Source organism: Mustela erminea, chromosome 18 (assembly GCF_009829155.1).
Source record: "Mustela erminea isolate mMusErm1 chromosome 18, mMusErm1.Pri, whole genome shotgun sequence".
Taxonomy (NCBI): Eukaryota; Metazoa; Chordata; class Mammalia; order Carnivora; family Mustelidae; genus Mustela; species Mustela erminea.
This window is the reverse complement of record NC_045631.1, coordinates 47,141,838-47,169,184: the sequence shown is the minus strand read 5'-3', so window position 1 is coordinate 47,169,184 and position 27,347 is coordinate 47,141,838. Positions and strand designations below refer to the sequence as shown.

The window sequence follows — 27,347 nt, the reverse complement described above, 5'->3', positions numbered from 1 at the left end:
TGGACAGTTCCGGCCAAGAGGCCAGGATTATGTAATTTTCCCAGCTGCCCCACCTTGCCTCCGCTGGGCGGGGGAGGAGGAGGTCTCGCGCGGTTCCCGAGGCAGCGGCCCGCCACCCCGCCCCCCTCCGCCGCGCGCAAGCGCGGACAGTCCGCACGCATTCTACGTAACGGATGGCGGAGACTACGTGAAGAGTGGCTTAGCGTGACTGAGCTACCTGGTTCGACTGCGTCCTAGAGAGATCGGGGGCAGGAAAATCGCGGTGACCGCTTAAGTGGCAGCCGGTCCTAGAAGCGGCGGCTGCAGGAGCGCTGGGCCGGGTTCTAGCCGCAGTTCAGGTACGAAACGGGCCATGACGCGTTAGTCGGTGGGGCCCAGCCAGGCCGAGCAGTGACTTTTAAGTTGCGTGGCCTAGGCACGTCCCGTTTCCCACCCAGCCCCACTAAGTCAGGCCCGGGGTGACATGGATCGCGCCTTCTCACCTCTCCTGGCCTTCTTAAAAACAGAAAACAAACTTCGTCCACCCCAAGGCCCATTTTCTCTTGGTCTTCGGGGTTGGGGTGATTTTGACGTTTTTGAGAACTTGCCTGCAGAGCTACGGGCAAATGCCAGCTAGAAGGGCAAAGTTACAGGAAGCTACAGGGTGCAACAGGAAGAATGGAGTATAACCGTTAGGATGAATTGATTCTCCATGGTGGGAAAGACTAGACCCCAGTGGCTTAACAGAAGCAACCACCTCTGGCTGCTTTTCTCGGAAGGTTTCTGACATGAGTCCGTTTGTATCCGAGGGGTGTAAGGAGACAGGGAAATATCTACATGTTTTTCAAAAGTCTGGTAGTCTGGTAGTTGTCAGAAAGGCCTAATCTAAAATGAGAAGTGGACGCGTGGGTGGCTCTGTGTTAATCGGCTGCCTTCGGCTCAGGTCAGGATCCCAGCATCCTGGAATAGAGTCCCACATTGGGCTCCTTGCTCAGCAGGGAGCCTGCTTATCCCTCTGCCTGCCTGTGCGCTCGCGCTCTCTCTGACAAATAAATCTTTAAAAAAATAATAAAATGACAAAAAGGAATGATTTCCCCCACTTATTCCTCTTCAGATTTTTAAGTACAGACCCAGTTACCCAGAGACCACCCAGTGAGCTAGGGAGATAACTAAACCAGACCTGTTAGTGCTTGTGTTCCTTGCCCCAGGACTCTCAAGACTGGGAGGCCTGGCAGGGAGTTGTGCCTTTGAAAAATGAGATGACAGGTGCAGCAGAGAAACTTCTCAGAAGGAAGGCCAAGATATAAGTGGCTTGGATAACTTTAACCCAAATAACCTTGAAGAAGCCGTGGTACAGTGCTGAGTTATCTTAGAAATGTTTCTATGATGTGAACATTCTAACTGGAAGTTGTGATTGAAATGATGACTTTTTTGCAGTTATTCAAGTTGTCTGTGCCAATGTTAATCTTTATTTGCTGCTATTTGAAAAAGTATAAGATTGAGATTTGGACAGGGAAGCTCTAAGAATTAAGTTTTTTAAATCTTAAAGGGTGTTCATAGGCACAGGCCTTGAAGGAAGTAAGGAGAAATAATACTTATTGAATGCCTTTTATATGCCGGCACATATCTCCTGTAATATCAGCTACATCCTTATGAGGCAAAAGTGAATAGGTATGTGGGGAACAGGGAATTTTAAGTAATTAGTACAAGATCATATGGCTCGTAAATGGTACTGCTGATGTTTTAAAGCAAATGTAACTCAACCAAAATATGTGCTTTTTTTCATATTTCTTCCACTTTTAACTATAATGAAAGATTATTAAAGGAACTAGAGATATTTGGAGACATATCACAAACCTCTTTAAGGTTACTGTTAACCTGGTGCTAACCTCCAAGACCAGATATTGGAAAGGATATGCCGTTGGCCTGTCCTTTATGGCATTTCTCACATTATTTGTGCCTTTCAAATTTTATTAATTTCGTTCAATTTTAAGTATATTTTTTTCTTTCATTTTTAGATTTATTTACTTATTTGAGAGAGAGAGAGTGCATGAGCACGGGGCAGGGCAGGGGGAGAAGCCGACTCCCCACTGAGCAGGGAGCCCAGTCCCTTGGACCATGACCTGAGCAGAAGGCAGACACTTAACCTACTGGGCACCCAGGTGCCCCTAATTTTAAGTATATTTCTTGATCAGCCATGGATTGCAAGGTATTGGGCAATAGCCTTTGATAGTGAACTGATTCCTTTAAGAGTCTACAGTGTTATATAAATATGAGATACAGAATATTCACTATCCCAGAGCACCTTGAAAGAGTAGTGCTCACTGCCTTTACCACCCACTCACCTCGCTCAATCCCTGCATTCTGGCTTTCATCTTGACCACTTCCTTGCAGTTGCCAATAATGATTTTGTTACAAGTATTTGGAAATTTCTGGTCCATGTTTTGCTTGAACTTTCTGCAGCAATTGAAACTGAGTTCTTTTCCATCTTAGAAATATGCTTCTCCTTTGACTTCTATAATACCACTTTGACAAGAGTCCCTTCTTTTTTTTCTTTCTCTTTTTTTGTTTTTTTTCCTCTGTGATGAGAACTTTTTAACATCTACTCTTTTTTTAAATTTTTTAAAAAATATTACATTTATTTGACAGAGAGAAAGACAGTACAAGCATACAGAGCGGCAGGCAGCGGGAGAAGGATAAGCATGCTCCCCGCCAAGCAGAAACCCTGACACGGGACTCCATCCCAGGACCCTGGGCTCATGACCTGAGCCAAAGGCAGACCCTTAACTGACTGAGCCACCCAGGTGCCCCCATTTTTTTTGCTAACCATTCCTTCTTAGTTTCCCATTCCAGTTCTTCCCATTATGCCCACCTCTTAGCTGTTATTTGTTATTTGTTTCAAGAGTTTTGGTGTTTGTTTTTTAACCTAATTCTTAATACTCTTTGGGGAGCTCATCTATTCTGGCATCCTCTCTGTTTCTATCTTAGTTAGGCTTCTGTCCTGAACTCCAGACTTCTGTTTCAAACCACTTCCTTTTCTCCCTCTGTAAATAGGTAATAATTCCTTTTTATAGGGAGTTTGTGAAAATCAAGAGGTAAATGTTAATCATCTAACATACTACACCTGAAAACACTCCAAACTTTTCAACAGGTACTAAATTTAATTTATCCCCCCCGACAATTCTCCTCCTTTGTTCTTTATCTCAAAGATGACTTTGTTCAGTTATGATTCAAGCCAAAACTTAGAATCACCCAGATCTTCCTTTCCCACATTCCTATATCCAGTCACTTTATGCTGACCAGTATAATTCTTAGTAATGTCAAGTTGTTTTCCTGTTCATCCCCAATAGCATTGCCAGTTCAGTCTTGTTTTGTCTCTTACCTAACTATCTCAGCCACTTTTATTTTTCCTGTCTCAGGTACATTCCACCTGAAACCCAGTTCACCTTACATATGAGCTTTCAGGGTTAATTTGCAAATCTGAAAGTGCCATTCTCCTACCTAAACTCTTAGTTGATTCTAAGCACCCAAACTTCTTCGTGTGGTATTTAAGTAAGGATCGCATGATCTGGCTCTTGCTTGCCTTCCTAGCCTAATTTCCCTGACTTGGGTCTATAAACCCAATGCTCCATTTTACCAGACTTCTAAGATACCAGGGCTCTGTGCTATAGCTATCCCATAGTCTGCAGCACCTCTTCTTGAGCACAGGAACCATGCTTTTATTTTTTATTTTTTATTTTTAAAGATTTCATTTGGGGCGGGGCGCCTGGGTGGCTCAGTGGGTTAAGCCTCTACCTTCGACTCAGATCATGATCTCAGGGTCCTGGATCTAGGACTCTCTCTGCTCAGTGGGGAGCCTGTTTCCCCTCTCTCTCTGCCTACTTGTGATCTTTCTCTCTGTCAAATAAATAAATTAAAATCTTAAAAAAAAAAAAAAGATTTTATTTATGTGTGAGAGAGAGTGTGCAGGTGCGCATAAACAGGAGGAGTGCCAGGCATAGGGGGATGCTAGCTCCCCGCTGAGCAAGGAGCCAGATGTGGTACTCAATCCGAGGACTCTGGATCATGACCTGAGCCAAAGGCAGATGCTTAACCAACTGAGTCACCCAGGTATCCCTTATTTTTTTAAAGAACTTTTTACAAAAGCACATCATAGAAAAATTAAGAAGTAAAGGCAAAATGCCCATTATCTTACCATACAAAGTAACTACTATGATACACATCCTTCTAAACCTTTTTGTTTTTGTGTATTTGCTTCTAAAACAAGAGGGGTTCTTAATTCATTTGTAACAATTTTTAATGGACAAAAAATAAATTTGTTTTTTGTATGTACCCACAGTTTAACCCCACAGTTTCAAATTTTTTACTATCACAAGTAATACTTTCAGTAACACATCTTGAAGCTAAAGTATCATGCAAATTTATGATATTTTCCTTCTGTTGGCATTGTATTTGATGTGATGATGTGTTCAGTGAGGGTACATTTGATTAGATATAGTAGGATCATCTTATGGAAAGCAGCGAGAGCCAGAAGAGTTTATAATACTCTGTAGGAATTGGCTAGCCTTTCATGGTTATTGAATTCTTACATAACAAAAGTTGTGTTTTAGAAAGGCAGTGTGTTTTTTTTTTTGGGAAGAGAAGTAGGGAATAGGGAGAGAATTGAGATGGGGAGACCATTTAGGATAACACTGATTCTTCAGCAGGTGTTGATAACTTGGATTGTCATGGTGGCTTTGGGAACCAAACAAGGAAACACAAGGATTTGATGTCTGATTAGATATGAAGGAGAAAAGGAAATGAGAAAGTAGATATCTTGCTCTTTTCAACAAGTAAAACTGGAAAAATGGGACTGATGTTAACATAGAGATAGAGAAATTTAGGTATCTGTTAATTTTGAGATGTTTGTAGGGCAGTGGTTAGCAGACTGTAGCCTGAAAGACTGACTTTGTATAGCGTATGAACTAAGAATGGTTTTTACATTTTTAAAGGGTTGTTTTAAAAAAGAACATGTAATGGAGAACAGTATGTTGTACACAAAGCCTAAAATATTTATTATTTGACCCTATTCAGAAAAGTGTGTAGAGCACAGAAATGGACATGTCTGTTACACAATTGGTGCTATAAGGCTGGTGTTTAGATGAGAGGGGAGGACTAGAAATACAGCCTAAATAGATTTGATGGTTTAACTCTAAGTACTCTTCAAACTCTAGATCACATGTACTCCCTTTTTTGGGTAATGTCTTAACCTGTTTGGTATGATGATTTCATTGTCATCTATGTTTTCATATCATTTGGCACATTTTTGTCACAGATCTGATTTCATTATATTTGTTGGTTCGGAAAATTGTTTAGATCGTGGAATACCTAGTGTTCTTTTCAGAAAGCTGTAAAATGCTGATGTATTTAATTCCATCATGTACATTAGGAACAATTTTGTTAGAAAAAAATTACTACTTTAAGTGATGTGAAATCACAGCACTGGCTTACAGTTGAGAAGCAGGTTGAGAAGTGGTTCACAGTAGGGAGGGATTCTGGGGGAATAACTGGGATCAAATCATAGCTCTGTGCCACTTGGTATCTGTATTACTTAGCATCTCTGTGCTTCATTTTACTTATCTGTGAAACGGAGATGTTAATGCTACTTTTCTCAGAGGGTTGTTATGAGGATTAAGTTAGTGGCTTCTTATAAAGCCTTTAGGACAGGGCCTAGAACTTTTGTATCTTAAATGTTTGCTTTGATGATGATGATGTTCATATATCACACACAAAGTTGACCTAAGGATGAAAGGTTTTTTCTATTCACGAATGACTGCTAATAGATAAACAGTTGCATTTTGTTCTTATTTCATTATACTACTTCCCACTTCCTAAATGCTTAGGATTAATACATAGTGTTAATGGAAATCAACCTAAAGGAACGTATGGGTGGCTCAGTAGGTTAAGCATCTGCCTTCGGCTCCAGTCATGATCCCAGGATCCTGGGATCAAGTCCCACATCGGGCTCCTTGCTCCGTGGGGAGCCTGCTTTTCTCTCTGCCTGTTTCTCCCCCTTCTTGTGCTCCTGCTCACTCTCTCTCTCTCTGACAAATAAATAAAATCTTAAAAAAAAAATCCACAAAAAATAACAATAATAAAAAAAAAGAAACCAAAGAAATTAAATGACTTGTCCAAGATTTCACAGTAACTAGTGACAGAGTCCAGACTAGAACCCAGTCCTCTTGCCCCTTACCTCACTGCTCTTTATATAATGCTATCTGAAATGAATTATATTAAATTTTTAAAAGCAAGAGGGTCACAGATTTATTTTTTAACTATTTACAAAATTTGATTGGTATGTTTAGATGAATGGCTCTCCGTTTAGGGTTTTGGTTTATTTTTTTAACTCATTTTTAGGTGCAATGAAAGCCTTCCTTGCTTTCTGTGTTGTCCTTTTGGTGTTCGGGAGTGTCTCTGAAGCCAAGTTTGATGATTTTGAGGATGAAGAAGACATAGTAGAATATGATGATAATGACTTTGCTGAATTCGAGGATGTCACAGAAGATTCTGTTACTGAAAATCCTCAGCGGGTGATAACAACGGAAGATGACGAAGACGAGACCACTGTGGAGTTAGAAGGGCAGGATGAAAACCAAGAGGGAGATTTTGAAGATACAGATACCCAGGTGAGGTTCTTTTTCTTGATTTTGGGAAAGTGGAAGGATGGGAAGATCGGTAACCGGCACATTCTCCAGACATTAAAAGTAACACCCAGATCTAAGGAGATCTTTACTCTCTGCTATCTTCACTTTTGTTCAGTAGGCGGAGTTCTTCTAGATGTTTTGTGGTATGTTCCATCTTTTACATTGATAGAAGAATGAATTGTATTTTTCTTCTCTATGGAGACCCTGGTTGAAAGGGGTGGAGAATGGATCCTGTGTGTGGGTGGGAATTGTGTCAGTTCAAATGCAGGGAGAGTTACCATTTGTAACAAATACGGAATATTTCTGGGGCACCTGGGTGGCTCAGTGGGTTAAGCAGCTGCCTTCGGCTCAGGTCATGATCTCAGGGTCCTGGGATCGAGTCCCGAATCGGGCTCTCTGCTCAGCAGGGAGCCTGCTTCCCTCTCTCTCTCTCTCTGCCTGCCTCTCTGTCTACTGTGATCTCACTCTGTCAAATAAATAAATAAAATCTTTAAAAAAAAATATGGAGTATTTCTGTGTTCTGTGCTGCTACTTATATGTTTTGTTTTCCTCTACAAATGTTGCCTACAAAAATGAGATGCAATTGCTGGGCACCTTTGTAGGGGAAAACAGATTGTTCCTGCTTTTTGTAGGAGGGAGATACAGAGAGTGAGCCATATGATGATGAAGAATTTGAAGGTTATGAAGACAAACCAGATACTTCTTCTAGCAAAAATAAAGACCCAATAACAATTGTTGATGTAGGTATACCGGATTCTGAATTCCAGACTAACCAACAAAATATCTGGCTGTTATTAATCCCAGAAATATAATTAGTGACATGTAGCTGGTGTTGACGTAATAGTGAGAATTTGACATCAATTCTAATGATAAAACTCCACACCTAGAGAAGCCACCCCTATTTTTTTTTTCTAGTCTTCTAGTTGTATTTATCAAGGAATGATGAAGAGACTGGAAACTGGGTTTATTTGGTTGGTAGGACTCAGAATCAAGTTAATAGAAAGAGCTTTCCAGCTTTTCATTCCATTTGATTGTCCTAACATTTCCTTAAAGAATCTTTCCAAAAGCTGACCAAAATGGGCATATTTTTCAATGTATAACCATATTTAGTGACAGTTACCTAAATTATCCACTTCCCTTATTCCCCTTTATCCCATGAGTTAGACTCCATCCTTCAACCTCACCCAGCATTAAGTGGAATGATTGTTCATCTTTAGGTGCCTGCACACCTCCAGAACAGTTGGGAGAGTTATTATCTAGAAATTTTGATGGTGACTGGTCTGCTCGCCTATATCATGAATTATATCATTGGGAAGAATAAAAACAGCCGTCTTGCTCAAGCCTGGTTTAATACTCATAGAGAGCTTTTGGAGAGCAACTTTACCTTAGTAGGTAAGTTAGGCTAATATAAATCCAGCTGCATGCCTGATCGCCACCTGGTAAGAACTGTTTATTCTCCTCAATATAAGCATCTAACTGCTTTCATGCACTGCTGAAGAGGATGCTTTTTTTTCCTCTTAGGAAGGATTCCGTTTTTATTAGGTCTCACGTACTGAATTAATTGCATCTATGAAGTAATCTTCTAATTTTTCATTAATCACTAATTGCCAGTTAGCAGTTATTGATTAACCTCTTCTGATTGGAATGAGATAATTAGTGCTATTAAAACAAGTTGATAGAAGTCTGCCTGGAAAAAAGGAATTTTGACATTTCAGGTATCTTGATAAATGCCTTCATTTCATCATTTAGAAATTAGAAATCCTTGGGGCACCTGGGTGGCTCAGTGGGTTAAGTGTCTGCCTTCGGCTCAGGTCATGATCTCAAGGTCCTGGGATCAAGCCCTGCATCTGGCTCTCTGCTCACGGGGGAGCCTGCTTCCCCTCTCTCTCTGCCTACTTGTGATCTCTCTCTCTCTGTCAAATAAATAAATAAAATCTTAAAAAAAAAAAGAAATTAGAAATCCTTTAGAATTTCCTCACATTCTGGGAACTTTAGTTTTGGATCCACTGAAAAGGTATGCACTGAAGGACCTTAGAGGAAGCCCTGTACTTGGGTAGTGTAGGGAGTAAGCGCCTCAGTTTGGCCTTTCACACATTGTTTACTTTTAGTAAGCAAGTATCCATCTCAGCTCTTCCGCTGACTGTTTCTGTGTTAGGCTAGGTACTTTGCATACATTGTTTCTTATTTTTTTTTATTTATTTTAATAAACATATGTATTTTTATCCCCAGGGGTGCAGGTCTGTGAATTGCCAGGTCTGCACATTTCACAGCACTCATTGTAGCAAATACCCTCCCCAATGTCAATATCCCCACCACCCTCTCCCATCCCCCCTCCCCCCAGCAACCCTCAGTCTGTTTTTTGAGATTGAGTCTTTCGATCCCATCTTCTTTCATTTTTTCTTTTCCTACCCCCCAAGCCCCCAATATTGCATCTCCACTTCCTCATATCAGGGAGATCATATGATAGTTCTCTTCTCCGATTGACTTATTTCACTAAGCATAATACCCTCTAGTTCCACCCACGTCGTCACAAGTGGCAAGATTTCATTTCTTTTGATGGCTGCATAGTATTCCCTTGTATATATATATATACCACATCTTCTTTATCCATTCATCTGTTGATGAACATCTAGGTTCTTTCCATAGTTTGGCTATTGTGGACATTGCTGCTATAAACATTCAGGTGCACGTGCCCCTTCAGAGCACCACATTTGTATCTTTAGAATATATACCCAGTAGTGCAATTGCTGGGTCATAGGGTAGTTCTATTTTCACGTTTTTGGGGAACCTTCACACTGTTTTCCAGAGTGGTTGCACCAGCTTGCATTCCCACCAACAGTGTAGGAGGGTTCCCCTCTCTCCGCATCCTCGCCAGCATCTGTCATTTCTTGACTTGTTAATTTTAGCCATTCTGACTGGTGTGAGGTGGTATCTCATTGTGGTTTTGATTTGTATTTCCCTGATGCCAAGTGATGTGGAGCATTTTTTCATGTGTCTGTTGGCCATCTGGATGTCTTCTTTGCAGAAATGTCTGTTCCTGTCCTCTGCTCATTTCTTTTTTTTTTTTTTTTTTTTTTTTAAAAGACACATTTATTCAGCGTCATGATCAGACTATTACATTTAGCAATCAACAGCATGGGTGCAAAAAAAAAAAAAAAAAAAAAACCTACATTAAAACCCTTTGTTGGAATGCTTTACACTTTCCACAGAACAGAAACTAAAATAACCTGTTATACAATTAGTCACAAATACAGTCCTCGAGTTTTTTTGCCCATACACATGAGTATTGTCTAAAACATGTCTTCTTTGTAGCAGCTAGGCCCTGCCACCACTGTGCTTGGCTGAGTTCACAAATCTGTTGTAACCTGTAGCTTCCCTGTCGCTTCTCTGGCTCTCCTCTCCTGCTAAGCTTTGTTTCCTGGCAGTAATTAAAACCTTCTGCCACTGCCATAGCTGCTGCTGCTGCTGGAACCACCATAGCCACCTTGGTTTCGTGGTTTGGCGAAGTATTGGCCTCCACCACCATAAGGGCCAGAGCTTCTGCCTCCAAAATTGCCTCCTTTCATGGGTCCAAAATTTGAGGATTGATTGTTGTAATTGCCAAAATCATTATAGCTTCCGCCACCTCCAAAGTTGCTTCCATCATTACCAAATCCGTTATAGCCATCCCCACTGCCACCATATCCACCACCACCTCAACTGCCACCAAAGCCACCTCGACCACTGAAGTTTCCTCCGCGACCAAAGTTGTCATTCCCACCAAAACCACCTCCACGACCACCACCAAAGTTTCCAGAACCACTTCGACCTCTTTGGCTGGATGAAGCACTAGCCATCTCTTGCTTAGAGAGCGCTTTCCTTACTTCACAGTTGTGGCCATTCACAGTATGGTATTTTTGAATGACAATCTTGTCTACAGAATCATGGTCATCAAATGTTACAAAAGCAAAACCCCTCTTTTTGCCACTGCCTCGGTCAGTCATGATCTCAATCACTTCGATTTTCCCATACTGTTCGAAATAATCTCTTAGATGATGTTCTTCAGTGTCTTCTTTAATGCCACCAACAAAAATCTTTTTCACAGTTAAGTGGGCACCAGGTCTTTGAGAATCTTCTCTTGAGACAGCCCTCTTTGGTTCCACAACTCTTCCATCCACCTTGTGTGGCCTTGCATTCATGGCTGCATCCACCTCCTCCACAGTGGCATAGGTGACAAACCCAAAGCCTCTGGAGCGCTTGGTGTTCGGATCTCTCATTACCACACAGTCCGTAAGTGTTCCCCATTGCTCAAAATGGCTCCTCAGACTCTCATCGGTTGTTTCAAAGCTCAGACCTCCGATGAAGAGCTTTCGCAGCTGTTAGGCTCTTTGGGAGACTCTGACTTAGACATGACGGCGGTGGGAGGGGAGACTTTAACGATGCTTACTCAGCGGCGTCCACAGGCAGAAAAGAGTAACCTAACGAACGTATCTCCCTCTGCTCATTTCTTGATTGGAGTATTTGTTCTTTGGGTGTTGAGTTTACTAAGCTCTTTATAGATTTTGGATACTAGCCCTTTATCTGGTATGTGGTTTGCAAATATCTTCTCCCATTCTGTCAGTTGTCTTTTGGTTTTGTTAATGGTTTCCTTTGCTGTGCAAAAGCTTTTGATCTTGATGAAATCCCATTAGTTCATTTTTGCCCTTGTTTCTGTTGCCTTTGGCGATATTCCTAGGAAGAAGTTGCTGCGGTTGAGGTCAAAGAGGTTGCTGCCTGTGTTCTCCTCAAGGATTTTGATGGATTCCTTTCTCACATTGAGGCCCTTCATCCATTTTGAGTCTATTTTCGTGTGTGGTGTAAGGAAATAGTCCAGTTTCATTCTTCTGCATGTGGCTGTCCAATTTTCCCAGCACCATTTGTTGAAGAGGCTGTCTTTTTTCCATTGGACATTCCTTCCTGCTTTATCGAAGATTAGTTGACCATAAATTTGAGAGTCTATTTCTGGGCTCTCTATTCTGTTCCGTTGATCTGTGTGTCTGTTTTTGTGCCAGTACCATACTGTCTTGATGATGACAGCTTTGTAATAGAGCTTGAAGTCCGGAATTGTGATGCCACCAACTTTGGCTTTCCTTTTCAGTATTCCTTTGGCTATACAAGGTCTTTTCTGGTTCCATATAAATTTTAGGATTATTTCTTCCATTTCTTTGGAAAAAATGGGGGGGATTTTAATAAGGATTGCATTAAATGTGTAGATTGCTTTAGGTAGCATAGACATTTTGACAATATTTGTTCTTCCAATCCATGAGCATGGAACATTTTTCCATTTCTTTGTGTCTTTCTCAATTTCTTTCATGAGTACTTTATAGTTTTCTGAGTATAGATTCTTTGCCTCTTTGGTTAGGTTTATTCCTAGATATCTTATGGTTTTGGGTGCAACTGTAAATGGAATTGACTCCTTAATTTCTCCTTCTTCTGTCTTGTTGTTAGTGTAAAGAAATGCAACTGATTTCTGTGCATTGACTTTATATCCTGACACTTTACTGAATTCCTGTACAAGTTCTAGCAGTTTTGGAGTGGAGCCTTTTGGGTTTTCCACATAGAGTATCATATCATCTGCAAAGAGTGATAGTTTGAATTCTTCTTTGCCGATTTGGATGCCTTTAATTTCTTTTTGTTGTCTGATTGCTGAGGCTAGGACGTCTAGTGCTATGTTGAATAGCAGTGGTGATGACTGACATCCCTGCCGTGTTCCTGACCTTAATGGAAAAGCTTTCAGTTTTTCTCCATTGAGAATGATATTTGCAGTGGGTTTTTCACAGATGGCTTTGATAATATTGAGGTGTGTGCCCTCTATCCCTACACTTTGAAAAGTTTTAATCAGGAAGGATGCTGCACTTTGTCAAATGCTTTTTCAGCATCTATTGAGAGTATCATATGGTTCTTGTTCTTTCTTTTATTAATGTCTTGTATCACATTGATTGATTTGCGGATGTTGAAACAACCTTGCAGCCCTGGAATAAATCCCACTTGGTCGTGGTGAATAATCCTTTTGATGTACTGTTGGATCCTATTGGCCAGTATTTTGGTGAGAATTTTCGCATCTGTGTTCATCAAGGATATTGGTCTGTAATTCTTTTTTGGTGGGATCCTTGTCTGGTTTTGGGATCAAGATGATGCTGGCCTCATAAAATGAGTTTAGAAGTTTTCCTTCCATTTCTATTTTTTGGAACAGTTTCAGGAGATTAGGAATTAATTCTTCTTTAAATGTTTGGTAGAATTTCCCTGGGAAGCAGTCTGGCCCTGGACTTTTGTTTGTTTGGAGATTTTTGATGACTATTTCAATCTCCTTACTGGTTATGGGTCTGTCCAGGTTTTCTATTTCTTCCTGGTTCAGTTGTGGTAGTTTATATGTCTCTAGAAATGTATCCATTTCTTCCAGATTGTCGAATTTGTTGGCATAGAGTTGGCATAGAGTATGTTCTTATAATTGTTTGTATTTCTTTGGTGTTGGTTGTGATCTCTCCTCTTTCATTCATGATTTTATTTATTTGGGTTCTTTCTCTTTTCTTTTTGATATGTCTGGCCAGGGGTTTGTCATTCTTACTAATTCTTTCAAAGAACCAGCTCCTACTTTCGTTGATTTGTTCTATTGTTTTTTTAGTTTCTATTTCATTGATTTCTCCTCTGATCTTTATGATTTCTCTTCTCCTGCTGGGTTTAGGCTTTCTTTGTTGTTCTTTCTCCAGCTCCTTTAGGTATAGGGTTAGGTTGTGTATTTAAGACCTTTCTTGTTTCTTGAGAAAGGCTTGTACCGCTGTATATTTTCCTCTCAGGACTGCCTTTGTTGTGTCCCACAGATTTTGAACTGTTGTGTTTTCATTATCATTTGTTTCCATGAATTTTTTCAATTCTTCTTTAATTTCCTGGTTGACCCATTCATTCTTTAGAAGGATGCTGTTTAGTCTCCATGTATTTGGGTTCTTTCCAAATTTCCTCTTGTGATTGAGTTCTAGCTTTAGAGCATTGTGGTCTGAAAATATGCAGGGAATGATCCCAATCTTTTGATACTGGTTGAGACCTGATTAATGACCCAGGATGTGGTCTATTCTGGAGAATGTTCCATGTGCACTAGAGAAGAATGTGTATTCTGTTATTTTGGGATGAAATGTTCTGAATATATCTGTGATGTCCATTGGTCCAGTGTGTCATTTAAGGCCTTTATTTCCTTGTTGATCTTTTGCTTAGATGATGTGTCCATTTCAGTGAGTGGAAAGTCCCCTACTATTATTGTATTGTTGTCGATGTATTTCTTTGATTTTGTTATTAATTGGTTTATATAGTTGGCTGCTCCCATGTTAGGGGCATAGATATTTAAAATTGTTAGGTCTTCTTGTTGGACAGACTCTTTGAGTATGATATAGTGTCCTTCCTCATCTCTTATTATAGTCTTTGGCTTAAAATCTAATTGATCTGATATAAGGATCAGCTTTCTGATCAGATATATATATCTGATATAATATATCAGCTTTCTTCTGATGTCCATTAGCATGGTGCATTGTTTTCCATTTCCTCACTTTAAATCTGGAGGTGTCTTCAGGTCTAAAATGAGTTTCTTATAGGTAGCATATTGATGGGTTTGTTTTTTTATCCATTCTGAAACCCTGTGTTTTTTGATTGGGGCACTTAGCCCATTAACATTCAGGGTACCTGTTGAGAGATACGAATTTAGTGCTATTGTATTGCCTGTAAGGTGACTGTTACTGTATATTGTCTCTGTTTCTTTCTGATCTTCTACTTCTAGGTTCTCTCTTTATTAAGAGGACTGCTTTCAATATTTCCTATAGAGCTGGTTAGGTGTTTGCAAAGTCTCTCAGTTTTTGTTTGTCCTGGAAGCCTTTTATCTCTCCTTCTATTTTCAACGATAGCCTAGCTGGATATAGTATTCTTGGCTGCATGTTTTTCTCATTTAGTGCTCTGAATATATCATGCCAGTTTTTTCTGGCCTGCCAGGTCTCTGTGGATAGGTCCACTGCCAATCTAACGTTTTTACCCTTGTATGTTACAGACTTTTTTTCCTGGGCTGCTTTCAGGATTTTCTCTTTGTCGCTAAGACTTGTAAATTTTACTATCAGGTGACGGGGTGTGGACCTATTTTTATTGATTTTGAGGGGCGTTCTTTGCATCTCCTGGATTTTGATATTTGCTCCCTTTGCTATATTAGGGAAATTCTCTACAATAATTCTCTCCAATATACCTCTGCTCCCCTCTTTCTTCTTCTTCTGGAATCCCAATTATTCTAATGTTGTGTCGTCTTATGGTGTCACTTTTCTCTCGAATTCTCTCCTCATGGTCCAGTATTTGTTTGTCTCTCTTTTGCTCAGCTTCCTTATTCACTGTCATTTGGTCTTCTATGTCACTAATTCTTTCTTCTGCCTCATTTATCCTAGCAGTAAGAGCTTCCATTTTTGATTGCACCTCATTAATAGCTTTTTTTATTTCAACTTGGTTAGATTTTAGTTCTTTTATTTCTCCAGAAAGGTCTTTTATCTCGCCAGAGAGGGTTTCTCTTAATATCTTCTATGCCTTTTTCGAGCCCAGCTAGAACCTTGAGAATTGTCATTCTGAACTCTAGATCTGTCACATTACCAATGTCCGTATTGATTAGGTCCCCAGCCTTCGGTATTGCCTCTTGTTCTTTTTTTTGTGGTGAGTTTTTCCGCCTTGTCATTTTGTCCAGAAAAGATTTGCTTTCTCTTCCTCTGGAATACGAATCACTGTTCTCCTTGGTAGGTCAAGTTGGTCTTGGCTGGGTTTCTTGTTGATCTTCTGGGGAAGGGGCCTGTTGTAGTGATTCTCAAGTGTCTTTGCCGGAGGCGGAATTGCCCCACCCTTACCAGGGGCCGGGCTGAGTAATCCGCTCGGGTTTGCTTTCCGGGGCTTTTGTTCCCTGAACACTTTCCGTAGAGTTCCAGAGGATGGAAATGAAAATGGTGGCCTCCCAGTCTCTGGCCCAGAGGAACCGAGAACTCCGGGTCCCACTCCTTAGTGCGCCCTCAGAGAAGAGCGCCCAATCGTTCCGCCTCCTTGGCCTCTGGCAGCACTTGGAGAAAAGTGCTCAATGGCTCGCGCTTGGAGAAAAGCGCTTGGTCGATTCTGTCTCCCTGGCCTCCAGCCGCGCGCTTGGAGAAAAGTGCTCAGTCACTCCGTCTCCCTGGCCTCTGGCTGTGCTCCGAGCTCACCCAGCCTGTGCCCGGTTCAAGGTAACCCCGAGCTGAGAGCTCACTCCTCAGCTTTGTCGCTGTAGCTGGCTTCCCCACTCTAATACCTGCGAGTTCTGCGACACTCAGACACGCCCGGTCCTTCTGTGACCCCGCGGGACCTGGGGTTACGCTGACCCCACGTGGGCTTCCCCACGATTTAGCCTCTGGAGCGATGTCCCTCCATGCAGCAGACTTTTAAAAGTCCTGATTTTGTGCTCCGTTGCTCTGCCACTTGCCGGAGCCAGCCTCCTTCCCCCCGCTGTCTATCTTCCCGTCACTTTGGATTCACTTCTCCACAGGTCCTACCTTTCAGAAAGTGATCGATTTTCTGTTTCTAGAATTGTTGCTCTTCTTTTTTTTTTTTTTTTTTAAAGATTTTATTTATTTATTTGACAGAGATCACAAGCAGGCAGACAGGCAGGCAGAGAGAGGGAGAGGAGAAAGCAGGCTCCCTGCAGAGCAGAGAGCCCGATGTGGGACTCGATCCCAGGACCCTGAGATCATGACCTGAGCCGAAGGCAGTGGCTTAACCCACTGAGCCACCCAGGCACCCAATTGTTGCTCTTCTTCTCTTTGATTTCCCATTGGAGTTGCATGTATTCACAATGGTTAGATAAGCTATCTAGCTGATCTCCTGCTACCTGATATCGTCTCAGCCTGCTACTTCTCTGCCATCTTGACTCCTCCCCCATTGTTTCTTATTTAATCTTTGCAACAGTACTCTCAGTTGGATATGTTTCTATTTTCTTAAGGAGGAACAAAAGTCCAGAAGTATTAAAATTTGTCTAAGCTATTAAATTGCAACCATGATATTAGAACCTAGTCTGCCTGCTTTTAGTGTCCATGCTTGCTCTCTTCACTGTACCAAAGTATTTCAGGGTCGTTTTTGACTTGGAAATTAGGGGAAAAAATGAACAGCCTTTAATGCCTTCCACTACCCCTTATGTTTTCATTTGGTGTTTTGGTCTGCTTTACCTTGTGTCATTGAACAATTTCTTTTATACACTTAATGAATTAAATGAAGGAAGAAATGATTGGTTCTCGATCTAAAATACAACTCTTAATAGCACTATTACCATGTTGCTGTTGGAAAACTAAACTTGGTTAAAGTTAATCCATAGGAGACATAGGAGGGAACGATGAATAGTTCTTATTAATGGTATTTTTTTATTCACTGCAAAGGAGTTTTGTTTTATCTAACCTTTGATAGAGACATTTAAACTGACTTTGCTCCATTTTGTATCTACTTTTGAGAAATTTATATTCCAAACTAATCATCATTATCTACAAGTAATACTAGTAGAGTCCGTGATTATTTTTTTTAAGATTACATTTTTCAGTAATCTCTACACCCAACGTGGGGCTTGAACACACAGTCTGGAGTTCAAGAGTCCCATGCTCTTCTAACTCAACTAGCCAGGCACCCCTAGAGTCCATAGTTTTTTGATGGAGACAAAGAGTATTAAAAGCAATGATGACCATCTATTGTATGTCCAAAGGAGAGTTCTGTAAGATAGTAAAGCCCCCACATTTTCAGCAGATCACATTAAGTGGTTTTACCCCCAGGGGATGATGGAACTAACAAAGAAGCCACAAGCACAGGAAAGCTGAACCAGGAGAATGAGCATATCTATAACCTGTGGTGTTCTGGTCGAGTGTGCTGTGAAGGGATGCTTATCCAGCTGAGAGTAAGTATGGAATTTCTGGTACAATGTGTATCTTCCTTAATTGTTTTCCATTGTGATTCCAAATCCAAATTCACTGTCTCATCCTTTTTTTTTTAGCTAAAAATAAAATATAAAAATCATCTTTCTACTAATTAGCAAATGTAGATTATAGTTCTTAAAATATTCGATTCTCCCTTCATGGTCTTTTCTTTATAGTAAAAAAAAAGTTGCAACTATTCTTTTGTTTTTTCAGTTCCTCAAGAGACAAGACTTATTGAATGTCCTGGCCCGGATGATGAGACCAGTGAGTGATCAAGTGGTATGTATTCTACCTGCTGGTTTTCTCTGTATAGATTAAATTCTTAACTTCTTAGAGCTTATTCCATTCCTGGATGAATTCTGTTTGAATTTGAAGCATCTTGGGTCCCTTGTCGAAAATAGACCTTTTTCTGTTTAGATGGCTTATCTTCTACTTAGTGTACCAACCATGGAGAGTAGGGAACATGTGTTTTTTTGTAGGGAAAGAGATAATACTCTATCACTAGGTAAATTCGCTGAATCAGCCTGGATGATGGAGGGGAAAATAGTTGTCACAGTTTGCTCTCACACCTCACTCAGTGCCTCGTGAATGCTTTGATCTTTGACATAAGGTGGGTTTCTTAAATATTTTTTGCTTCAAGTAATATATCTTGGGCTGAATAAGTTCAAATCATGATCTGGGGACCTTATTGTTTTGTGTATCTTCTTCCCTTTATTTGTATCAACAGGTTAATCTGCAAATTGTATCCTTTGCCAGAAATGCTAAATCCCCCCCCTTTCATTCATTCAACAAATAATTGTGCTGGCTCCCACTGCTATGAGAAACCAAAATATACTGAAAAACACAGTTTCTTTTATATAAACTAGAAGAAAAGAGATGTCTACATATGTGTCAAAATACAAAGTAGTATTTGGTTAACAAATACTGTATTAGTAATATGATTAGATACTTAGAAATGTCATTAGATCAAAACTCATGTTATTATTTTAAAGGCCTCATTTTTAGTTGCAAATCTATATCTTTTACTTATTTTAATTTTTCTAATATGGCCACTGATGGTTGGTTTAATCCACTAATTTTTAAAGCCTCATCAGTTAAGAGTCCTCTGTCATTCTTTCTCCTACTAGATACCGTCTTATTAGGTAGGAAACGAGATTTTGATGCCTCTTCAGCTATCCTTTTGTGGAAATTACTCTTTAGAGTGTTGTTTTAATCATTTTCAGTTCTTCCTTGAAGTAGATTTAGTATCTTTTCTTGAGTCAGCCATTGTTTTATCTCTTATTTTTTCTGCAAAGATAAACAGCCTTAACAAACACGATTCTCTGTATTTTTTAGTCCTTTTTCTGGGTTTTGTTTAGGTGTTTTGTGTAATTTCTGCTCAGTGATGAAAGAGCAGAAAACCTTTCCTTTTAGAGCTGCCATCTTTCCAGGTCTTTGTTATATTTCCCTACTTTAACACTTCCCTCTATATACTGATAATTTTTGACCCAGACATTTTAAGATATAGTTAGGATGACAAATAGCGCTATGTTTTATCATACCAGACTCTTGAGGTTTATAATGTTATCTCCCTGGTCCAGTGCGGTATATTCAAAACTGTTTATCTGTGGTGTTTTCCAACATGAAGAGCCAGTTCTCTGGTTGTCCAGATACCAGCTGTGTGTCCAACAATTCAGTTCAATTCACATCTGTCTTGGAGTTAGGGCCAGACTCCACAGGTTAAAGTCTCAGTTCCATAAGACTGTTCACACTTCAGATGCCACTTGCAGGTCCCAGGCAAGTCTTGGACTTCTGAGATTACTGGGCTATAAATCAAGAGTTCCCATGGCCCTTCTTTGGGGTCCCGTAGTTTGTTAGAATGGCTCCGAGAACTCAGGAAAACATTTTTATTGACGGGGTACAATTCAGGAATAGCCAAATGGAAGAGAGGCAAGTTATGGGAGTGGGGGTGGTATGCAGAGGGCTTCCAGGCCCTCTCTGAATACACTGCCCTCCCAGCAAGTCCAAATGTTCAACAACTTGAATTTTGAGAGCTTGGGGTCCTCTTTTTAAGGTCATTCAGGTTGTTGACAGAAGTCAGCTCCCCATGGTTTTAAGTCCCCATTTTCTTACTGTTGCCAACTGGAAACTATTCAGCTCCTAGAGACCATTCTGAAGTCTTTGCCACATGGTCTCCATCCCCCACCCACCCCCATAAGCCCTTTCCCAATTCAAGTCTTTTCTTCAACTAGGGCGCAGACCCTTTTGAGGGCTTACTTGATTGGGTCATTCCTAGATAAAGTCCCTTTTGACTCAGTGTCATCTGTTCAGCAGCCTTCTGCCTCATGACACCACATAATCACAGCAGTGATAGCCACTGCACTCCCAGCTTCCTCTCACATTCAAGGGGAGGAGGTAGACACCAGGGGGTGGGACTCTCGGGGGTCATCATAGGACTCTGCCTATCACAGAACCTAACAGGTGAGTTTTGTTGTTGTTGTTTTTAAAGCAAATAAAAGTAACCATGAATGATGAAGACATGGATACCTATGTATTTGCTGTTGGCACTCGGAAAGCCTTGGTGCGACTACAGAAAGAGATGCAGGATCTGGTATGTCTCACTGTTTTCAACTCAGATCCATGTAGAACTGTTCCTCCTTATTACATAAGCATTCAACTCTAAAGCATAGGGTAATTAATTATATCATTTGACTTGTTAAGCACCACTTTGAAATGGGTCAGAACATATTATCTTGAGGAAAAAAAGTTTGTGTATAATAAAATATCACGTCTTACCTTCAATTACTTCTTCCTCTAGAGTGAGTTTTGTAGTGACAAACCTAAGTCTGGAGCAAAGTATGGACTGCCAGATTCCTTGGCCATCCTGTCAGAGATGGGAGAAGTCACAGAAGGAATGATGGATACAAAGGTAAATGCAACAGAAGACCTACATTTGCAGACCATAGCAATTACAGGCGCTCCCCCTAAAAGTCACACTGCACAGCGTTCCTCATTTTATGACATTGCTCCATTCCTTTCCCACACAAACATTAAAATACGTTCTTTAAGCAATAGATGAACTTGTCAAAAGAGACAGTTTGCTTAGTCAAGTACTTCTGTCTGAATCAAGAGCAATTTATTCCTAGGATTGCTAATGGCTTTCATGTTTTTCTAAAAGGACTATAGCATTGATCCTTATCACTATGTCATTTAGTCCATTTTTTTCCTAGCTTCAGTTAGTGTAGAAGAGGATAGATGTATAGAGAACCATTTCTTTCTGTTGGTTATAGAATGGTAACAGCCAGCATATCTTAGCATCACAAAAGTACAGAGTAGCTCAAAGACAGTTCTAATGTAAGTTCAAGGTGATGTGTTTATGAAGAGTCCCCTGAAATTATTTTAGGTTTTATCTTCATGCATTCATTCTTGTTTAGAACATTATTTTGAGATATAATTTCAGCTGCTCACTAAGAAGAAATTTGATCATTGGTGTGACTAAAGGTGCTATTTAGAGAGATCCCTTATCTAAATTTCATTTTTTAAAAGCTTTAACCCTAATGCTGTTGTGAAAAATCAGGGAGGATTAAGGAGTGACTATCATTATGAAAAAAGGGAAATGCATCAAACCCTACTTTAAAAAAATTTTTTTTTCTTTATTTCAGATGGTTCACTTTCTTACACACTATGCTGACAAGATTGAATCCGTTCATTTTTCAGACCAGTTCTCTGGTCCAAAAATTATGCAAGAGTACGTATGAGATAAAAAATATTGAAATTAACCATCCCCATTAGCTTTCTGTGTTGAAACACCTGCAAGGTGCTTCTGCAATTTATCTTAACAAATGAGGGAGGGAAGTTGATGACAGGCTTTCTAAGCTTTCCTTCGCTTTGACTGCATGTGTCATGAAGGTAACTGAAAATTTATGGGCGACAAAGAGATAAGCCCCCCGTTTGCAGTGTGTCGCCACATGGATGCACCAGCCACTCAGTGAGGTAGATGAGACTCTTACAGGTTGGCAGATACTAAAGAAAATGCAATTGCTAATCTCTTTGTCCTTTGTAGTCAAAGTTTTTCTTTTTCCCCTTTTAAATTTATGATACAAATCTGTGATTTTGCTTTATGCTTGACTGCAGATCTCTGCATTTTATTTCATGGCCTTTTTGGCTTCCTTCTTTGAATAGTTGGGTGATTATATTCTTTTCTAGTATATTATCAGATGCTCTCAATGTGCAGAGTTTCTGGCTTCAGAGTAATATTATTTGAGTATTCATATTCAGAGCTTAAATTTGTTGCTTGAAATCACATCCTATCTCAGGAGCGCATACTTATTTAAGTTTACCCTTGGTGTAGAATTAGTTCTGACCTAAATTTTCGGTTAAGGGTCTCTCTCACATAAATACAGTTAAAAGCCAATCTGGATTTTATTTGTATGTCAGAATTATTCAGGACCTTATTCCTGTGGATAGTGTTGCATTCCTTGCCTTGCTTAATAACAACACTGTGGGCCAAGTATCACGTTGTGACATTCATGAAGCCTTTAATGTGTGAGGGGAGGAGGGAGGGTCGATAGTTAAAGATTACAAAGGAATCTTTGGTGAGTCAGAACTAAATTATATATGGTATAGTAGATCATTTCTAAATTTATTCTGAGCCTGACTCAAAAATAAAGATGCTTCATTATAGGGAGATAAGAGTAGGAGTTGGAAATAAAATATAAAAATCCTTCAAAATAAACAAAGATATTTTTAAAAATACAATCATCATACTTAAATATAGGCTCATTCGGGCTCCCCAGGTGAGAGGAATATATCCTGCCTAGAGAACAGCACTGGAGGTGTTCAGGTGTAGGATAAAGATCACTTGGGAATGCATCCATCAGATAAGACAAGTGGACCAGGGACCTGTAAAGCTCCTTCAGGCTCTGAGATTATATGTAACTGGGGATGCCAAGCCAAATACTGTGCTGATTATCTGCAGGAATCTGTTCATCTAAATGAATTGGGTGATAGACGTGACTGGGAATTATCTCTCTTATGTTCTTTCTAAATAACCTTTCTTTTATGACAGGGAAGGTCAGCCTTTAAAGCTACCTGACACTAAGAGGACACTATTGTTTACATTTAATGGTAAGTGTTCTGTAGTCTTGCCCAAGTTCTTCATTTTCTGTGAGAGGATCTTAAGGAGAATATTGTTCCTTTATGACAGCCATAAAAAGCTACATTAAAACCCACCCATGCCTGCCAGCTTGTTGGTTTTGGGGTTTCTTCAATAAGAGATCCTTCTGTTTATTTTAATTTCTATTTTCTGCTGCTTTTTAGCTGCCTAAGACACTTGGAGAAAGGAGTCTATTAATACCAAAAAAAGGAGTGTGGGGGGATTAGTTAATTAATTAATTTTTAAAAAAAAAAGAGTTGGGTGACCCAGAAGGATTAGCTGCCATTAACTCAATAGGAAAATGGCTTTGTTTTCCAGTGCCTGGCTCAGGTAACACTTACCCAAAGGATATGGAGGCTTTGCTACCCTTGATGAACATGGTGATTTATTCTATTGATAAAGCCAAAAAGTTCCGACTCAACAGAGAAGTAAGACCCACAGCCTGTATTTTAAGTTGGCACCTTTTATTGTTGTTTTGCCACGGGGGGAGTCAGAGAACAGTGATTTCAGCGATTTTATCTTTGCTAGTTGACCTCAAAGTGCTAAATGGAAATAGTTTTATAAAAGTCCCTAAATGGGACTTGGTTCTGTTTGATTGAAATGGATTTCTTACAAATCGTCTTGTTTCTTGGGGAAAAGGGCAAACAGAAAGCAGATAAAAACCGAGCTCGAGTAGAAGAAAACTTCTTGAAGCTGACACATGTGCAAAGACAGGAAGCTGCACAGTCTCGGCGTGAGGAGAAGAAAAGAGCAGAGAAGGAGCGAATTATGAATGAGGAGGATCCTGAGAAACAGCGCAGGCTGGAGGTAAGACCGATGTTTCTTACCCTGCTTAATGGTAAAACTAGGGCTTAGAAGGGCACCTTCTAATTACGGTAACATAATTACTTCTAATTACGCATCATTGACTGTAAAGGTAATTCTGTATAGGAATGTACACAGGCTTAAAAGTTTAGCATTTTCTCTGCACTTGGGGCATTATTACTTAGTTGATAGCACTATTAAGAACAATAAATAATCCATCTTCCTCAAACCAGGTTAGATGAAGTCTGTGATCCTGGAGAATGATATAAATTATCCTTTCCCCAGCACAATCCCATTTTGAAAGTTCCACTCTCATCTTTCAAGCCAAACACTTAACTGAAAGAAATTAGGAATTTCAGTAGAAGCCAGCACATGTGCTCTGTGGTCCAATGCATCTTGTTTTATAAAATGTTTAATTTGATTATAGAATTAGAGAATCCTATTTTTTTTGTTTATATTTATGCACTGAAGTATTGTGCTCAGGTTTAATGTCTACACTTATAAGAAGAGATGCACCATTAATAGCCTAATTTCTGAACTGAAGTACACATCCTTGGCAGATAACATGTAAATGTTATGATGAAAGTTGGGTTAGTGTTTCCTGGGTATAGGAAAAATCAGAATAACAAAATTGCTTAAATGTGGTGTTTAGTTTCTTTCTAATTTGAGGTTTTAGTTACCGTTACTTCACTTTAAGCTAATTTTCATTAACCAGCATAGATATTAGCAGTTTTTATAACTGTCTTTTGGAAAGTTATAGACTATAGACTAGGTTTTTGAATAATATATGCAGTATTCTGGTTTTTTTTTTTTTCTATGTGTGCTTAGAGCTTAGTTTGGATTCCCTTTCTTTCTCTAGGAAGCTGCCTTGAGACGTGAGCAAAAGAAATTAGAGAAGAAGCAAATGAAAATGAAACAAATCAAAGTGAAAGCCATGTAGAATCATCATAGAGACCAGAGTCCTGATGCTACCTGTAAGCTCTGAATTCATGGGAAACATAAAAAATACCAGTCCATTTCTCATCTTAAAGGCCAAACACTCCCAAGTGACTAAGAAATCCTTATTTCATCACCTGTTCTGGTTTTGGTTCGGAGTTTTACAGAGGTTATAGAGGCAATGGAAGGACTCTGTTTCAGTAATTCTCTTCCAGATAACCAAATTATTTTGATTACTTTATAAAAGGAATGATACATGAATCTGTGTGGTTTTAAAATACTTTTAAAATTATAACATGAATCATCAGTGCTTTTAGTGCTTTGATGTTTGAAGAAATATCATGAAATTTATAGATACATAATTAGATTGTTGCTCTTTGTTTAAACTGGGTAGTTGCAAGGCTGTAAAGACTGACTCTAAACCAAGTTTCCACAAATAACTATTGGAATTGCACAATACACATTGCTTGGTGTTTTCTTCTGTGTGTACATTAACTTTGTAAAACAGTAAAATTTAGAACACTACATGTGGTATTGAAATTTCAGGGACTCAAAACATAATGTAGTTCAGTGTATGTTTTGTAGGTGGGAGGTGCTGATGACAGTGTTAATAGGGTTTAGGATATTTACACGTACATGGAAAATTCTAAGGATAGGTAGTAAAGGAGCACAGTTTTTTCCTGAGCGGATAGATACCATGAGCTAATGACAATGTGAATGCTGTATTTATGTGGTTGTTCGTTTTCCTTGAGTAACAAATGCATGAAAAATTAACTGCTTCACCTAGATCAGGTCAGTGGTCTGTGTGAAGTTACACATGTTGTTCCTTCTTGGTTGTTGCAAACTATTGGGTGTGTTCATAGAGAAGCTCTGTTCTCTGTGTTATGGCCATGTCCCTTTGCTTTTCCTTCTGCTTTTATTTCTTTCACAGTTGAGGCTAGATATATTGTTTCAAAGAAATAGCCATGAATATGCATAAATACACTTTTAAAAATGAGCTTTCCTAAACTATTGAGAGTTCTCTCTGCCTCTTGAGGAAGGAACTCTTGGGGGAGAGGCCCATCTATCTGCACGAGCATTTAGCTTGTTCAGATCTCTGCATTTTATAAATGCTTCCTACTTAAGAAAGCATTTTTTAAGTCACTGCTTGTACCAGGTAATTTTTGCTGGGGATGGGAAAAGGTTGGGTTTTTTGGTGGGAGAGGGGTGGGTGGATATTTTTTTGTTGATGCTTTATGTGCAGGTGTGTTCTGAGGCAATAACAAATTGCTGTGAAAGCAGTATGTGCTGCTGCCTTTGTAACTGCATGGAAACTTTTCACATGGATTTTTCTCTAAGTTAATGCAGAAATGTGTAAACTGGGAGTTGCAAATGTAATATTTTTTTTAACAGTTCATGAAATTAAGTTATTAAAATAACAAAATAACATAAGATTTAATTACTTTAATGCTATATAATTCTAGAATTAGCCTTGTTTTACGAAGTTTAAAATACATTTTAGAAATCAAAGTTGATATGCTTAGCTATCTTTTGATTATTAAAAGCTTTCTTAAAGTCCCACACATTTGGACCATGGCAGCTAATTTTGTAATTTGAGCATTCATATGAACTACCTATGGACATACATTAAACTAATTGACAAAAATCTCAGAGTGCCGCCTTTACTTTTCTGGGGTTGCCCTTCAAGAGTTAAGCCCGGGGCGCCTGGGTGTCTCAGTGGGTTAAGCCTCTGCCTTCGGCTCAGGTCATGATCTCAGGGTGCTGGGATCGAGCCCCGCATCAGGCTCCCTGCTCAGTGGGGAGCCTGCTTTCCTTCCTCTCTCTCTCTGCCTACCGCTCTGCCTACTTGTGATCTCTGTCAAATAAATAAATCTTAAAAAAAAAAGGAGTTAAGCCCAAAGGAACGTTCTTTCTGTTCAAAAGAAGTCAGCACTGAAATGCTTTTCCTTCAAAGGAGTTGACCTTGATAATAGTCCTTTAGTTTGTTACCAGTTATTTTTAGAATGTTTTGTATTTTTAGAGGTTTATATATTATTAATGGGCTTCTCCCCAAAGTCTGCCTCCTTAGTTAAGACACCATTATCTATACCGTGTAAGAGAGGAGAATATTGTTGACTGTCACATATTGGAAAACCACCAAGCCCTCCTTTTCTGCATTGCATGGGTCCTTAGTAAGGACAAAACAGGCCCTGGACTGGAAGATAAAGACCTTGCTGTAGTCCCAGCAAAGTCAATACTAAGCCCTTGACTTTGGGCAAGTCACTAAACTCTTTGACTCTCTGTTCTGTTCTTCCTACAAAGTAAGGATAGTAACTGTTTTCTTCCTACCTCACAGGTAGGTTAGCATGAAGACATATATGTGTGAAATTCTTTCATAAACTACAGTACTTTAAACATGTGAGGTATCATCTGGGACTGTTCTCCAAGTGGTGCATTTTTGCTTTATTCTCTTTTGCTTTCCTTTCTCCCAATGGAAACCAAGTGGATCCTTTCAGGGTTCTCTTAACTTTATCTGCACAATGTGACAGGGTAATTTGGAATGTGGGTTGGGGGAACAGTGATATCTTTCTGTTTCCTTAGTAACAGAACCTTTTCCTGTCATGCACTAGAAGTTGAAACTTCTTTAGATGAGATTTAGACCAAAGAAAAACACTGATTGGTATTCTCACTCCCCCGTACAATAGGAATAGGCACATGAAAATTATTTAGAGCAGTATTATACAAAGGATCTTTTGGTTTTGGTGGGATGGGTGAAATACTGAACTTTATCATCTCAGATTCCTTATCCTTATTGTTCATGTTTCTACTTATTTTGAATGTTTTTTAAGGATATAAAAGGGGGGGCGCCTGGGTGGCTCAGTGGGT

The 27,347-nt window shown here is 39.6% G+C and overlaps 2 protein-coding genes and 1 pseudogene across 3 annotated transcripts in view; 1 reads left to right on the top strand and 2 right to left on the bottom strand.

The window, feature by feature from the left end:
- DDX42 (DEAD-box helicase 42) overlaps positions 1-20,466 on the bottom strand; it is a 60,403-nt gene extending 39,937 nt beyond the window's left edge. Inside the window, exon 1 of one of the 2 annotated variants that reach the window (XM_032323050.1) lies at positions 20,384-20,466. The gene's annotated coding sequence lies outside the window, so the exon portion shown is untranslated. The remainder of the gene's footprint in view (positions 1-20,383) is intronic. The other variant, XM_032323049.1, reaches the window with a different exon arrangement.
- Positions 132-26,127, top strand: CCDC47 (coiled-coil domain containing 47). The gene is made up of 13 exons (XM_032323059.1): positions 132-338; positions 6,376-6,644; positions 7,295-7,402; positions 7,880-8,054; positions 17,468-17,589; positions 17,822-17,887; positions 20,097-20,198; positions 20,406-20,516; positions 21,250-21,335; positions 22,656-22,714; positions 23,061-23,170; positions 23,382-23,549; positions 24,406-26,127. Exons 2-13 carry the CDS (start codon positions 6,381-6,383, stop codon positions 24,484-24,486), a joined length of 1,452 nt encoding a protein of 483 aa, XP_032178950.1. The 5' UTR covers positions 132-338; positions 6,376-6,380; the 3' UTR covers positions 24,487-26,127.
- On the bottom strand, positions 10,078-11,067 carry LOC116578561 (annotated as a pseudogene).
- Positions 26,128-27,347: the final 1,220 nt, after the last annotated feature.

Coding starts and splice junctions, on each gene's coding strand:
- CCDC47 (XM_032323059.1), top strand. CDS start 6,381: ATGAAAGCCTTCCTTGCTTTCTGTGTTGTCCTTTTGGTGTTCGGGAGT. Junction 17,888..20,096: donor GACCAGTGAGTGATCAAGTG/GTATGTATTCTA, acceptor TTGTTTTTAAAG/CAAATAAAAGTAACCATGAA. Junction 22,715..23,060: donor ACTATTGTTTACATTTAATG/GTAAGTGTTCTG, acceptor TTTGTTTTCCAG/TGCCTGGCTCAGGTAACACT.